Source organism: Bombus impatiens, unplaced genomic scaffold (genome assembly GCF_000188095.3).
Source record: "Bombus impatiens unplaced genomic scaffold, BIMP_2.2 scf_0051, whole genome shotgun sequence".
Classification (NCBI taxonomy): domain Eukaryota; kingdom Metazoa; phylum Arthropoda; class Insecta; order Hymenoptera; family Apidae; genus Bombus; species Bombus impatiens.
In genome coordinates, this window is record NT_176470.1 from 147,958 (window position 1) to 162,402 (window position 14,445).

General features: G+C 40.5%; 1 protein-coding gene across 4 annotated transcripts in view; it reads left to right on the forward strand.

Annotated features, from left to right (window-relative positions):
• LOC100749073 (matrix metalloproteinase-2) overlaps nucleotides 1-14,445 on the forward strand; it is a 109,200-nt gene that overhangs the window by 72,766 nt on the left and 21,989 nt on the right. For all 4 annotated transcript variants that reach the window (XM_012392614.3, XM_003485327.4, XM_033324453.1 and 1 more), the window contains one exon: nucleotides 13,633-13,779. In XM_012392614.3, coding sequence (XP_012248037.1) covers nucleotides 13,633-13,779 — 147 coding nt within the window. The remainder of the gene's footprint in view (nucleotides 1-13,632; nucleotides 13,780-14,445) is intronic.

Sequence of the window (14,445 nt, forward strand, 5' to 3'; positions counted from 1 at the left end):
GCAGCTTTCATCCTATAAAACCGATTAAAAGTGTATCTTTTGTCAAGGACACTACAGAAAATGGACCAAGCCTGGCAGTAATGGCCATCCCAATCGATTGCTAATACAGCCGTCTTTTTTAATAAAATCCAATTCGTATCTTCGTCCCCTCTATAATCTTCCGGTAGCGTATAAGTCGCGCGATTTAATACACACATTTAATACACGCGTGGTGCTTAACCGCAGCACGAGCGGTGATTTTTATGCATTTTTTTTTTATTTGCAAGAATTTTACGATCGATTCTCATTGAGAATTATAAGTAAATTATATCATGTATAATAGGTGATTATCGTATGCTTGATTCCAGCTGAATCTAACGTTTAGATCTGAAGGATAATGTCTTCTCAGCCTGCGGATCTGATCGCGTGTCAAGTAATTGGGTTTTGGTGCTTGTTAACTCTTATGTTATATCTATTACTGAATTTGGATATTTCTTCTTTAACGTTTCTTTCCTCTTTCTTTCGTTTCGTTGGTAAGATACCAAGGTGCATCTATCGAGGATCTTAGAGTTTTCGATTGGAATCGTTGAAGAATTTCTATGTTGAAATTACTCGTTGTTCCCCATAGTTGAATCTCATAGATCCAAACGGGTTTTAATATGGTCATATATAGCATTATTTTACTCTTAAGTTGGAACGTCTGCCAACGAGCCAGTAGAATTTTTTAAATTTTGATTTAAGTTGCTTGGATTTATCTACCATGTGTCGTTTCCATGTTATTCTTTTGTCCAGAATCATGGATATCTGACCGAATCTTTGTTTGGAATTGGAATATTATTTATGGTCATCTACGGGCAGGATTGTTTTCGCAGCGTGAAGGTTATATGACTGGATTTATTTTCATTTGTTTTGAAGCGCCATTTGTGGAACCAAATTTTACGCGTTACGCGTAACATTGACCAAGATTTTACGATAAATCGGAAGATAGTTCGAAGAGACAAGAGCAATGTAAAATCGGAAACTCGAACGATCGTTGGAACGTTCGTTTTTGTGGGAAGAAAAAACAATCGTCGCAGCAATTTATCCGTTTATACAATGCGTCTATTCTGCTGACTTTTCCCTCGAGCTTTTCTTCGCCTCGAATAAACTTGTTTATTTCGTTGGAAGAAGCATGTGCCGGCACTCGAGTACCTAACTCGTAACTTTCAAACACACGCGACTTCGCTTCCGCTTTTCGAACTTGCGACATTTTTCTTACGGAAAAATATACTTCTACTTTATTCTCGTAGAAATTGATCTTACCGCGAAGTTAAACGAAATATAACTTTCTTTGACTTACGTCACATAGGTTTTACGATAAAATTGTAGTTTCGATTAAGATGAATCCAAGCGAAATTTGCTTCTAAAAGTGTCGAAGATAGGAAGAATCGTGGAATATTTAGTGGAAATCGAATTTATTTAATGGAAATGGTACGATTGATCCGTGAATGGGATTTTTCGTAACGGAGTGTCAGTGGAAAAATTGTTCCAAAGACAAAGAAGATGGCGTTTCGTGGAAACTGGAAAGACAGTTTGAGAGAAAGTTTTAAACGAAGATAAGATAAGACTCGTTAAACGATTGAAACAAAATTTCTTATTCCCTAATAACCGATCGATCAAATTGCTGTATTGCACAAATAAGAATTCTGTTGTTAATGTTAATAAGTTTTTTTTTTATTTGGTAGACTACTTACAATCAATTCTCGTTGAGAATTTTAAGTAACTTCATTTGGCGTGGTACAACAATTTGATTTATAATAATTTATATTACGTTGATTCTAGTTGAATCTAATGCTTCGATCTAAAGGGTATTTTCTTTTTAGTCTGCGGATGATCTGGTCCGTCGTGTCAAGTAGTTGGGTGACTAATGGGTTGGGGTGGTTGTTGACTTGTATCTGCTTCTGAACTTGTATATTTCTTCTTTGACTGTGGGTATCTTGAGGTCGCGGTGGATTGTTTCGTTGGCGACATACCAAGGTGCATCTATCAAGGATCCTAGTGTTTTTGATTGAAATCGTTGAAGGATTTCTAGGATGTTGGAGTTAGTCGCTGTTCCCCATAGTTGGATCCCATAGGTCCAAACAGGTTTTAGTATGACTTTATATAGCATTATTTTGCTCTGAGTGCTTAAGTTGGAGCGACGGCCAACGAGCCAGTAAAATTTTTTAAGTTTAGCCTTGAGTTGCTTCGATTTGTCTATGATGCGTTGTTTCCATGCGTTCGTTAATAAATCGAACTAAAGATATAAGACACATACGCGCACAAAAATAGTTCCGAATTTCTAACAAACAGAGTAATAGATCGAAATCTTCTGAAAATAATCGTCGAATGTTTTACGAGTCTACAACGACTGTACCGAGATCTTATCCAAAGTCGACGTCTATTCGTATAACGATATGCATAAATTCGTATAACGAATAATATATATTTAATAAGTGCGAGATGATATCTGTTACGATGGACGATACTTGAAAAGCTCCAAGTGCGATAAACGCATTAGTCATTAGTCACGTTCGTTCGAAGAGAAAAATTAATTCGCGATTTTACGAGATTCGATCGGGAAATTCGGTATATTCGTATAACGACCTGTCACTCGATCGGTTCATCAATTTTCGCGTCGATCATTTTATCTAAGTACTTGTCCATCCGTTCCATTTATCTACTCCATTGTCTGTCCATCACTCTCGATCAATTTATCACTTGTTTCGTCAAACTGTGAATCGAGGAAAACTCGATTATCTATCGCTCCGTCGAGTTTACGACGACGAATTAGCAACTCCGTTCTTACCACCGTTAGCCGTTTTGATATTTCCACCGTAAAATCGGTGGTTGAATTACGTAGAGAATAGATGAAAAGAGGGAAGGAGCATCGCGACCAAGATCATCAGAAGTCATAGCGGCGATGTTCATCTTCCGACCAGTTAAACTCGTTGAAACACGACGAAATCGATTCAATTTTCATCGTGGTCATCGCGCGCATTTCAACCTGAACGATTCAGATTCCGTAAACCGAATTCGTCGTACGCTACGGTCAAATCGGCCAGGCTGACCAGCATCCACGTAGCGGACTTCAATTGGGTTTTCCGGAAAACCTGTTGGGTAATTCCACTGCAGGAGGAACGGATTTATGGTTGGTGCGTGCTACTGAATTTCCGTTCCTCCAATTCTACGAACAAAGAGAGCCGCGAGCCAAGAATTAGCGACTCGCTTCCAACGAAATAAACATAAAATCCTGTGCAGAGAGAGAAAAAAATATTTCACGTGTTAAACGAATTTGCGTTTCGCGAGTTCTAGGAATTTATCGCATTATGGAAAGAACGTCGCGTATTTCTAGTTACTTTACATTTTGCCTGTTACAACAGCCTGTTATTAGAGCGCGAATGTTTACATTGCGTAAAAAATACTCAAACAGAATTCGTAAAATATAACGATGCAACGAGTATACGTACATATTGAAAATATATATAATTATATATTATAAATAGGAAAGAGTTGAAAGAACGGAATCTCGTATATCTAGTTCCTGTTTTGTACGCAACGCGTATTATTCCGCGTCGCTGCTAATTAATTCATTTCTCCATTTTTCCCACCTAACGAGATTTACGCCAGCTATCGTCACCGCTACGTCGCTACCTGTTCCGACGCATCGATAAATCCATTTTCAGTTCGTTAAATGAACCGATTCCAGGCAACGTCAACGTTTCCGTTCGTGCTTCTAAACAAAACTAAATACAAGCTTGATCGTACGTCGATTAAACTTGTACAAATTATCACGATCTTGTACATAATATTCACAGTTGCGAAGCATGCAATTTACGCGATCGAAACTATGCAATTCTTGAATAAACGACCAAGTTTCACGACAATACGTGCAATAGCGTGCGGAAATATCGTATTTCGACGCTTCCGAATTACGCCTCGAATAAATCACTTTGATCCAAATTTTTGCAACGTTAGCTATTCGTTAAAGATAAACGCGGAACTTGGGTTTCGATCGGGTTGCACCAAATATCCAAATGTTTATGACAATCGCGAAGTTGACGATCCATTGTTGATAGGCAATCACGAGAATTTCCTATTCCGAGTTACCGTAACGTTCGTGTTAATTTCCATTCTCATCGACGCATTTGCAATAACGTAGGAAATATTGCCTGCAACATCGATGCATAATAGACTCCGAAGGAATTCACTGGCATGAACCAGTGTGCTAATTAATTCTACGTACTACTCCATTCGCGATCCGTGACTGGCATACGCTTTTGCCCATTCATTACGAAAGCAATGTAAACGCAGATTAGAAATTGCGTGGTAAAAAGCATCGTACGTTTCTTACCTTTAATGGAAATATCGCGGAAAAAGTTAATCAACGAAAAGATAACAAGAGAACTACCAAGGAATTTAACTAAAACACGAACGGTATCGCTTGGATACCAGCTTTTAGGTATATTATGGTTTATCGTTAGGCTAAACTTAAAAGTGACTTTTCCTCGGACGAATAATCGCCGTAAAATTTGTAACAAGCTTGCAAAGGAAAGTTGGATTTTTAAACGACGTTTGAAATCTCGAGAAATCCAAGTACGTCGGAACGATAAAGATAAGAGGTTCGTAAAATTAGAAATTGCGTTGAACTTTGTGGAATTAACGGCTGAACGTTCTCGGAGGAACTGGAAGGAAAAAAGCGAGAAGAAAAAGAAAGGACCAGCCTGTGTGCATAAACTGCGTATAATGGATCATGTGTACGGTTGATAAACGGCGTTTGTCAAAAGCAGGCTTTGTCGAATACAGGTGCACGGTATATTCCGGTCGGTGTATGTGACGGAGCGATTCACTCGATCCTGTAGGATCGGCGAATGTCGAAGCTCGTCGTTGACACCGAAGGCACAGAGCGTCGAATGCCACTCGGTTACGGGACGGCTCTCTATAATCTGTCGATCACACGAGCTCCCAGGCAAAGCTTCGAGAGCTTTTTAGCCTGCGACTCGAGTGATTGGATTCGCGGTCGAGGGAATCCCATTGGCAAAGAGAGGATCGGTCACGAGCACGAGGGTAGAGGGAAGGATTTTCATCCGTCGGTGTACCGTCTCCCCGAGCGCTCGTAAAAACATCTAGGTGAAATAAGAAAAATTGTACGACTCTGTTGGGACGATTAAAAGTTGCAATTCGGTAGTTGTGGGACTGGATAGTTACGGAAGCTGGCTTCGCGTTGCGATTAGCCGTCCTATCGATTTCGCTGTATAACGAAATCGTTTTACGACGCGACGCGGCGCGACACTCGATTTTACTCGATGATAAAATGAATATTCAACCGAGATGGAAATTAACGTAAACGTTAATAGCAGTCGTTTTAAAAAGCACAACGCGTTTCCTAAATTTTTCAGCCACCTCTGTTTTTCACTCCAACTTTTACAAATATTACTTCCAATCTATTTTCTAATTAACGAATGGAATATCGTCTCATCGACGGGGTTACCATGTTGAACAAAATATTAGTGCGGAACACTGTCCGCGATTTAGTCTGCGAATGCGTTACGAAATATCGCTTGGAAAACCGTTTTGGCGAAATGAATCGATCTTCGTAAACTCGCGACGTAAAGTCACGTCGCTATTGGAAATTTACCGGAATATCGAATACCAGTTCTGCAATCGCAGGTACACAATGCGTTCCGTGGTACGCTGAAACGCCATGAAACAGTTTATAGAATTTCCTATAGAACTGAAAATAGGACTTGTTTCGCGTGATATCGTCGAGGCGGTTTCCCTCTTGATGTTTATTCGACCACGATAACGATTTTGTCGGAGAATTCCGATCGACGCGAACGCGTTCGCCTCTATTCGATCTTTCGTTAAACACGACAAATTGACAGGTGGAATTTACTTTTCTTCTTCGGCTGTTCTTATCTAATAAGTATAGGGGCGTTCTCGACGAATCGATGATTACGATTGGACAGCGTGAATAACAATGTACGTCACGAAACGATGTAATTACTCACGAGTTGTTTCGTCCGGCGAGCAGAAAATTGCAACGTAGTTTCTACGAGCCATCTCCTGCGGGCAACTTCGAACTGCGAATAAAAATGTTACGAATTCGTTGTAACTTTGAAAATTTATCAGAAAACTGGCACGTATGTCGTTAATCTTTGCGACTATAAAAATTGTTGAGGCTATTCGATGCGTAAACAGAGAAACTCGTGGGTAAATTGTAAGGTAGAAAATATATTTAAATAGAAGCGTAATTATAAGTAAGAATACAATTTGAACTGGTCCAGATCCGCATGCTAGCTGTGTTACCCAATAACTAAAAACCCCCAAGCCAATGTAACGTCAATTCACATCAGAGATCAGGCCACACACCACGGACAGGATGGCACCCAGATGTCTGCATATCCTTGGTGCGCACCCTCGATAGTCTTAAGTATCCACCAGGGGCCTTGGCATTTTCATAGTTAAGGTCCTTCGGACCATTTCCTGTCTTAGATTTCCCTTTACGTTTATCGTCTACCACGTGTTAGCTTAGAAAGTTGGTTTTCTTCGCATCTGGTATGTTCCGTTAACAACTTTCTCGCGAGGGCGGTTAATCTGGTATGTTCCGTTAGCAACTTTCTCGCGAGGGCAGCTAAAACCCTTCCTGGTCCACCAACCGTCTTATTATCCAATCGGAGACGGTGTCTAGTGCCCTCACTTTCTTAACCAAAATTGTCGTCAACAAATCCGATAGTTCCGTGTCCTTAGACACACCCACCCCTAGCTTTCCTCAGACACAGTATCGTCGGTAAAACTTCACTTATCCTGTATCCTTAGAATAGTCGACATATCTATATCGGTCTCTACCCTTATAAGTCGCGTACTTAATGTATCGTTGTAACTAAGTCTTACATAACGTGGTTGGAGTGAATTGTGATTTATGTTAATTCAGTGCGTGTTACGTTGTGATTGCTGGATTCGTAATAAAGTTTGATTAAAACAAAGTTAATAGTTGTGTTACGACTCAACTATATTTTATTTTCACCAACCAACCCTAAAAATTACGTGACACCAACGTCTACCCAACGTTATGGTCTGTCTTCGTCGCAGTCTTTTGTCTACACGCTGTTGTAACGTCAATCCACGTCAGAGACCAGGCCGCTGTCACGACCGGCTCACTTTAAAATCGGAGATAATGATGTGGTGGCACTTGGCGACGATGTATATCGCCAAAGTGCCTAATGAGCCATCAATATCCCAACGATCCTTCCGCCGAATTTTCGAGGAGAAGGCGTGCGTGGCGGCGATCGTGGATGCCTAACAAAAATAGGATAGTGAGGATATTGAGGGGTGCCAAAAGACAAATAACCTAATCCGATCGGAAGTCGAGTTGTAAGAGTCAGTCTTGAAAAGTTACGCCTAGAGCTCGGAAGTAAAAATCGTGAATTGTGTTAAAAGAAAAATAAAGTTTCTTTTTTTCTATTTTTTTTTTGTTGTTCTTTTGTGTTATTTTACGTGACACTGTCGATGGCTTCGGTGCTTGAGAAAACTAAAAAGATCAAATGTAAAGTTTTCTCAGAAGTGATGACCACTTCAACAAAAATAAATAGATATGAACGAACGTAATGTAAATAGTATCAACGATCGTCTACGTTCTAACACGTATTCGCATAAGTTTCTTCGATACTCATCGTCGATGTTTTAATCGTCACAGCAAGTAGCGCAAAATAATTCACTCTAGACGCTGAAAAGATCTCCGCGAACGGAAACTGACATGTTGAGAGTTTCCACGTAAAGTAACGATGGCTCTCCATCTTCTCGTTTTATGCCTGTCGTAAATTTTACGAGCCGAATTCGTGGTTGGTGATTCCGTTGGTCGTTAGAATTGCAAACACGGTTGTTCTTCGATTGAAACCGGCGAATAGGTAAGTAAATCAAACGGAGAAATAAAGTAAGAAAACTCGATACGTGAACTATATTTTATCTTTGCTGCGCGCCAAACGCCAATTCTTTTTTCGCGTAGAATCACCCCCTTTCCGCTTGTACCACCAGTTACCAACCACCCTGTATACCTTTTGGTTTGAGGATGTTGAGGGGGCTCGGTGTAGGTTATGACGTGGAAAAGTGTCCGAAGGTCGGGGGTCGATGTCTTCTTATCTCTGATATAGGTTGAGATGTGATCGATGTCACAAGTGCCGCCACATTTCCTTTAACGCCAGACTATTCAAACTTTTGCGAAACAGCAATTTTAAATCGAACCGTTGATTATTTATTCCGTTTTATACGCATTGATTCTTCGGCTTATTTGGTTCCTTTCTCCTTTTCTTTTTTTCTTTATATTCGCTGCGCGATATGTAATCCGCATAATCAAGCGCAGAGTCGGCGATAGCTAGGAAAAGAGGAAGGGGCAGAAGCCGCGCAAACGGGAGCAGAAAATTAATATCGCAGCGTGATGTATCGTTTCATTCTCTACTTTATTTCCTTCGTTCTACTTCGTGCCAGCCCATGAACGTGTTCGGCCATTTTGTTTCGTGGCACGATTTCAATTCACTCTCTCATTTTACTCGTTATTGTTGAATTCATACATAGTTTCGCAAATTTTAGAAAGGAAGTCTTCCTCTCGTGATATCGGCATTTGCCACAGCTAGTTTTTGTCACCTACCGCTACAAATGATATCTCGTCGTTAAAAAAATCTCTTAGCAAAACTACGAGGATCGTAGCAGAATTAAGTTTGTATCCTCCTGTATGATATGAGTAAAACGTTTCTTTGAATATTTTCAAATATTATTATATGATATAACCGTTATACATGATCGATTAATTTTATTTCAAAATGTAGCTAAGGTGCTTTCAATACTACGTAGAATGTAGAGTGTTGATGAACGACAGCCTGGTTAATTGTTGAAGTGGTCGCCACTTCTAAGAAAACTCTACATCTGGTCTTTTTAGTTTTCTCAAGCACCGAAGCCCCATCGACAGCGCGTAGACAAAAGACTGCGACGTAGACAGACCGTAAACGGTAGACAGGCGACGTTGGCTTGGGGGTTTTCAGTTATTGGGTAACACAGCTAGCGTGCGGGTCTGGACCAGCTCAAATTGTATTCTTACTTATAATTACGCTTCTATTTAAATATATTTTCTACCTTACAATTTATCCACGAGTTTCTCTGTTTACACATCAAATAACCACAACATTAACGAACGTGCGACGCGTTGATATTAGGGTAATTGATCTGTCACATGGTCGAATATTGTTCTCGTATCCGAGCAACTTACCGAGTGACGAAAATCAGGTATTTCTTTTGTTTTCTCGAATGATTTCTCCACCTCTTGGGTATATTTCGCGCGTATACAAAGCCACAGAGAGTCAAAAGAAGAAATTATGGTCGCAAATGCCCGGCCCATTGTTCTTACGATCCCATTTTCTTTTTCCTCGCACTTTTTTATACACGGTGAAGATACGTCGAAGATAAAAAGGAACAAAAGCTCGCGAGAAATGTTCCACAGACGAAAATTATTCCCTCTTTCCATCTCGGTCCGATCGAACGTCTCGATTATCCCGTTGATCACCTTTTCATTCCATTCGTTTGCTCTGCAATTTTAGATACTAATTGGATATTTTTCTAGCCATGTGAAATAACCGTGTCCGGACCATTAATTTTTCCAACGCAAACACGCGATATACGTGTGTTTTTAAAAATGGTAGTAAATTAATTTTGAACCGGACAATTATTTTACAAAGGAAAACTGTTGTAAAATTTAAAGAATACGTATAGTATTTCTTCTGCGATTCGCTATTCGTGCATGAAGTGTTAATATCCGAAACCAGTCGTACATTTCTAACGTACGTAGTATATCGCGAAAGTTACGAATTCAAAACAGACATCGTACGTTCAGCAGCCATTCAACTTGCTAAAAGGGTGCAATGTACGATCAAAGTTCCAAATACAACAGAAAAACGGAAACAAGAATTTTGAATATGCTAGATGAAAGACGAAAACCAGTGAGAGATATAAAGACCGTGTGTCTACATCAACATGATCAAAGGAGAATACCGCTGGTCTGGCATAATGCAAGTTTGAAAGGAGTTGATAAGACGCGACGTGACGGATACGAACGGCGTAAACGCGAAAATTGCAGTGCACCCTGGCGACGTGACGTAATGTGACAATCAATATCCATAAAGGACGCACGACTACACCAAAGTTCGTACAAAGTATAACTTAATTATATAATAAAAAAGTTTCTGATCCATCCATCAGACGGAATTTCTTCGTCGATTAAACTCTCTTTTTCATTTGACAATTTCGTCAAAACCGTGACATCCCTTTCGACAGCTAAACATCCTTCGTATTCTTAAGTTCTTAAACGATATTATCGATGATTCTGAAATGTGACAACGAGTTAACGCTGGAACTACCGCACCAGTCAGATCGACTGGTTTCACAATTTTATTATAAAATTCCTACTTCGTGTTATATCTTTTTTCCGCAACGATGTAACGACTTTCGCAACGATGACTAAAAGAACGATACAATGAATTTTATTTCGTTTTTTATGTATTCAAACTGAAAATAATTTTGCATCGAGGCTACTTATAGCAATACCAGTGAAAATTACTGGTACTTGTCAGAGTGTAAAAGGTTCCTGCAATGTGTTTATCGAAACCCATTTAAACAGTTTCCTCGTTTTCTGCAACTTGCCACGCGTTTTTCAAAGTTTTACCGCGTATCATTCGATATGATGATATCGGTTATCGGGAAAATTCCGGATCGATCGCTAGATGCTAACATTAAAAAATACCACACCAGTCGAAATGGCTGGTTCTGCGATTTTATAAATGTGTCAACCCTCGTTTAGGGATGTTGGTCTCAGATGGATTAATAATACCAAAAGTGTACTACATAACGTGGAATTGCTTCTGTAAGAAAGTAATAAATCGATAAATATAAAAATATTCCATTATTACGTATTTGTCAAAGACCAGTCATTTTCACTGGTTTTGGTAGAAATAGCTTCGTGTTAACTATCGGTAGTTCTAGTGTTGAACTATCAACGACACGTATAATAAACGCTTGACTCGGCAAGATCTCTGTTTCGCGATTACCACTAAATAGCCGTGAAATATCTGTTCTTAGTTTTCCGTACAACTCGCTCGAAGTTCAGGATTTTATCGTTTTTCCTGTAGGGTCGATTTAAAAGTCACGTCGATTGGTCGTTGCTACTTCAGCATCGCCGATGCAACGATATTTCTGTAAATCGTATTTCACTTAAAATTCAACGTTTGATCTAGTAATTTGGGGATAGATATAACGCAAAGTTCGATATCCGGACGCTGCAGTGTCAGATGAATTTGCAATTCGTCACAAGTGGTACACAAACGTGTGTAAATATGTACGTACCAAGAGGCTCGTTCCAACCTGAAACTCGCGTTTCGTTGTTCGGTCGAAGACCTTGACGACATTTCCTACGAACAAGCGTATTCTCGTTGCTCGCTTTCGACCAATTTCCTGGTAAAATAAGGCCCGAAAGCAGCGTTCTGATCGCGTTTTAGCAACTGCAAGGGACGACGCAATGCGTCGCTCGACGTCGCGCCGTTTGGTCGAGTCACGGAGCTGCACAACTGTGTATCCGCATCGCCCGCGGCACATCGCGTCAGCTTTTCAGTCTTTCAGCCTCGTTCTGGTACACGGAAAGGGCGAAACGACCTTTCGAAATTCAGCCAGGCCGCGATGCACAGGTGTTCTAGCAAGAAAAGCGAATAAAGCCAGTTCGCTTCGGTTGACTGAATAGAACTTCGCTTGCCCCACCCAGCCGCGTTGCACCGTGTCTCGCGGCTTACTTTTCGTTCCTTCGAACCTTCCTACCGATTTCTTCTTCTAATTAGGCTTCGATGGAACGATCTCGACACGGTTTAATTAACGGCTACCTCGCGCGTATTTCTTCCTCTCAAAGTCTCCACGGAAAATATGGCGGAAAAAATGCATCCTGATCCGGATCTTGAGCGATCGATCGTTCGATAAATGTAGTTACACTTTAGCGATCTTATTAGCAATTACGTGTATTTACATTCGATTTCTATTGACCACGTTCCAACCACAATCGAGTGCTCCAGCCGAAGTTACAGTTCTACGCTTGTTTGAAATCTCAGGTGGATCGATCGATAACACGACGCGTATACACTGCCATATGCCTTGGAAATATCGAAAGGAAAGCTACGTTTCTTGCAGTCGAACTTTAAAGATCGAAACGACGAGTTCGGCGCAAATGTGACATTTCTCGGGAATATAGATCGATGCATCGATGAGGCCCGAGTGGTCTACGCGAGGTGCAATCCTTTTAAGGGATAGCCTGATAGGCTTCGAGCATATCCTGTTTGCGTGCTTTGGAAATGTCCCCGTTTAAAAGCAGGATGACGTTAATTACGAACACGGTGGAAATAAGCGTCGCAGTTTAAAGGCTTGGTTTTATAAACTGCGCGAACGATGTCGTCAGAATCACGGGATATCCAGTTTCGCTCGATTAAAACGGCCATATCCGTTTCAAGGATCCGAGTAAATGATCGTAATAATTAATCGTCCGACCTTAACCTTACGCGTTTCAAACGCGTTTCTTCCAATTACGTGCTTCGTTGATATTCGCGCGTTGAACATTTTTGAAACGCGCGTCGCATCTTATTGCCAGCTTCTAGAAATTTCGTTGGTTTCATTCCGCAAGATACGTTTCGAAAGTCTTTTAAGGTAAATATCACAACGGGTACATTCCTTTCATCGTGAATACAGGAAACGTAAGATTTTACAACTATCGATAGAATACTCGATCAAAATTTGATTAAAATTCCTCCGATCGTTCGATGGAAAATAGGTCGTTGTAGTACGGAACTTTCCTGCCAAGCTATAAAGCTCGATTATAGGTTCATCCGCAGTTTATTTCAGACTGAAGCCTGATCGTTTACTAAATGTCGGCTTTTTATAGCCATAGTAAACGTAAAATCGCTGTTCTCTGTAAAATCGAAGGTACGAGAAACTTTGCTGCGGTTTGTCGATTAGCTAAATGATCGTTTCTCGTTCGATCATTTTTATTCCATATTTGAATTATAACAAGAATGAAATTTCCCATTTGCAATATCTCGGAGTCATGTCTATCGTTTCGTATAGCGATATGATTCGTCGAGATGTATGGCCCTTGTCATTGCTAGTAAAATATTCTTTGATCGACTTTCGATGAATCGATCGTGACGCTTTTGTTCTTTACGTCGAACCTACGCCGTTGAATAAATTGTACGAATCTCGACCGAAAGACGCGTTCCATCCCTAATTTTCCACGGGAACGTAGTACGAACGATTTCTCGGAATTTCCGCGTTCTGGCGTGCAACGATATTTTCCTCGTTTCTTTCGTTCTCACCGAGAAATAACGGACCATATTTGCTAAAATCGTTCGTCTTTCGAGCAACGATCGAATCGGCTCCCTTTCAGCGTCTCTTGCCGCGAAACGTTTCCTCCGGTTTGCTGGCGTGGTTATTAGATCGAAGCCGCTCTCGAGCAGAGCCGATAAAGAGGACAAAAGCATCGCTCACCGGCGGAATCGATTTTCGGCGGATTCCTAACGATCTTTCTTTCTTTCTTTCTTTCTTTCTTTCTTTTTGTTACAGCCTGAGAACCGAGCAACCGAGTGGCCTCGACACGGGCGGCGTTCGTTTCGAGCTAAGCAGAGCCCTCGATCTCTGGGCGAGAAACTCCAAGCTTACTTTTCAGGAGGTTAACAGCGATAGGGCGGATATTCTGGTTTACTTTCATAGGTGAGTTCTCGTCTTTTATTGAAATTAGCTGAATCTGAAATTAGCTGGATCGCGATAGCCATCGCTACCACAGCTGTCGCGCTTTTCATATTCCTCTTAAGCTCAGAGGTAGCAACGACGATAATAACGCCGTATATTTATTTCGTTGCTTTGTCTGGAACATCTTAGAATATGAGAGGAAAAATATATAAGACGAATAACTTTAAGGAATTCCATTTGTAAAAATGTCGCCAACCTTGTGCAAGTATCGCGTGTATTTATTTTTTCTAAGGAAAAAACGGACGATCTAGAGATCAGGTACTTTAGAGTAAAAGGTAAATCGCGAAACTTGGATTATTTAGATATACGGATATACAGTTGGAGACAAAAGCGAGTGGACGAATAGCGAAGATAGTTAACGATAAAGTCTGATTGATACTTACGTATATACAGGGTGGTTGGTAACTGGCGGTACAAGCGGAAAGGGGGTGATACTACGCGAAAAAAGAAGTCGAAAATATAGAATAAACATTTTTCGTTCGAGGCTTTGTTTTCGAGAAAATCCACTTTGAATTTTCGCTCCGTACGCGTCCACTTTATCGCGTCTCGTTATAACGGATCTCACTGTAGATCGTTGTCTCGATGGAAAAATTGTTATTCTATATTTTCGACTTCTTTTTTCGCGTA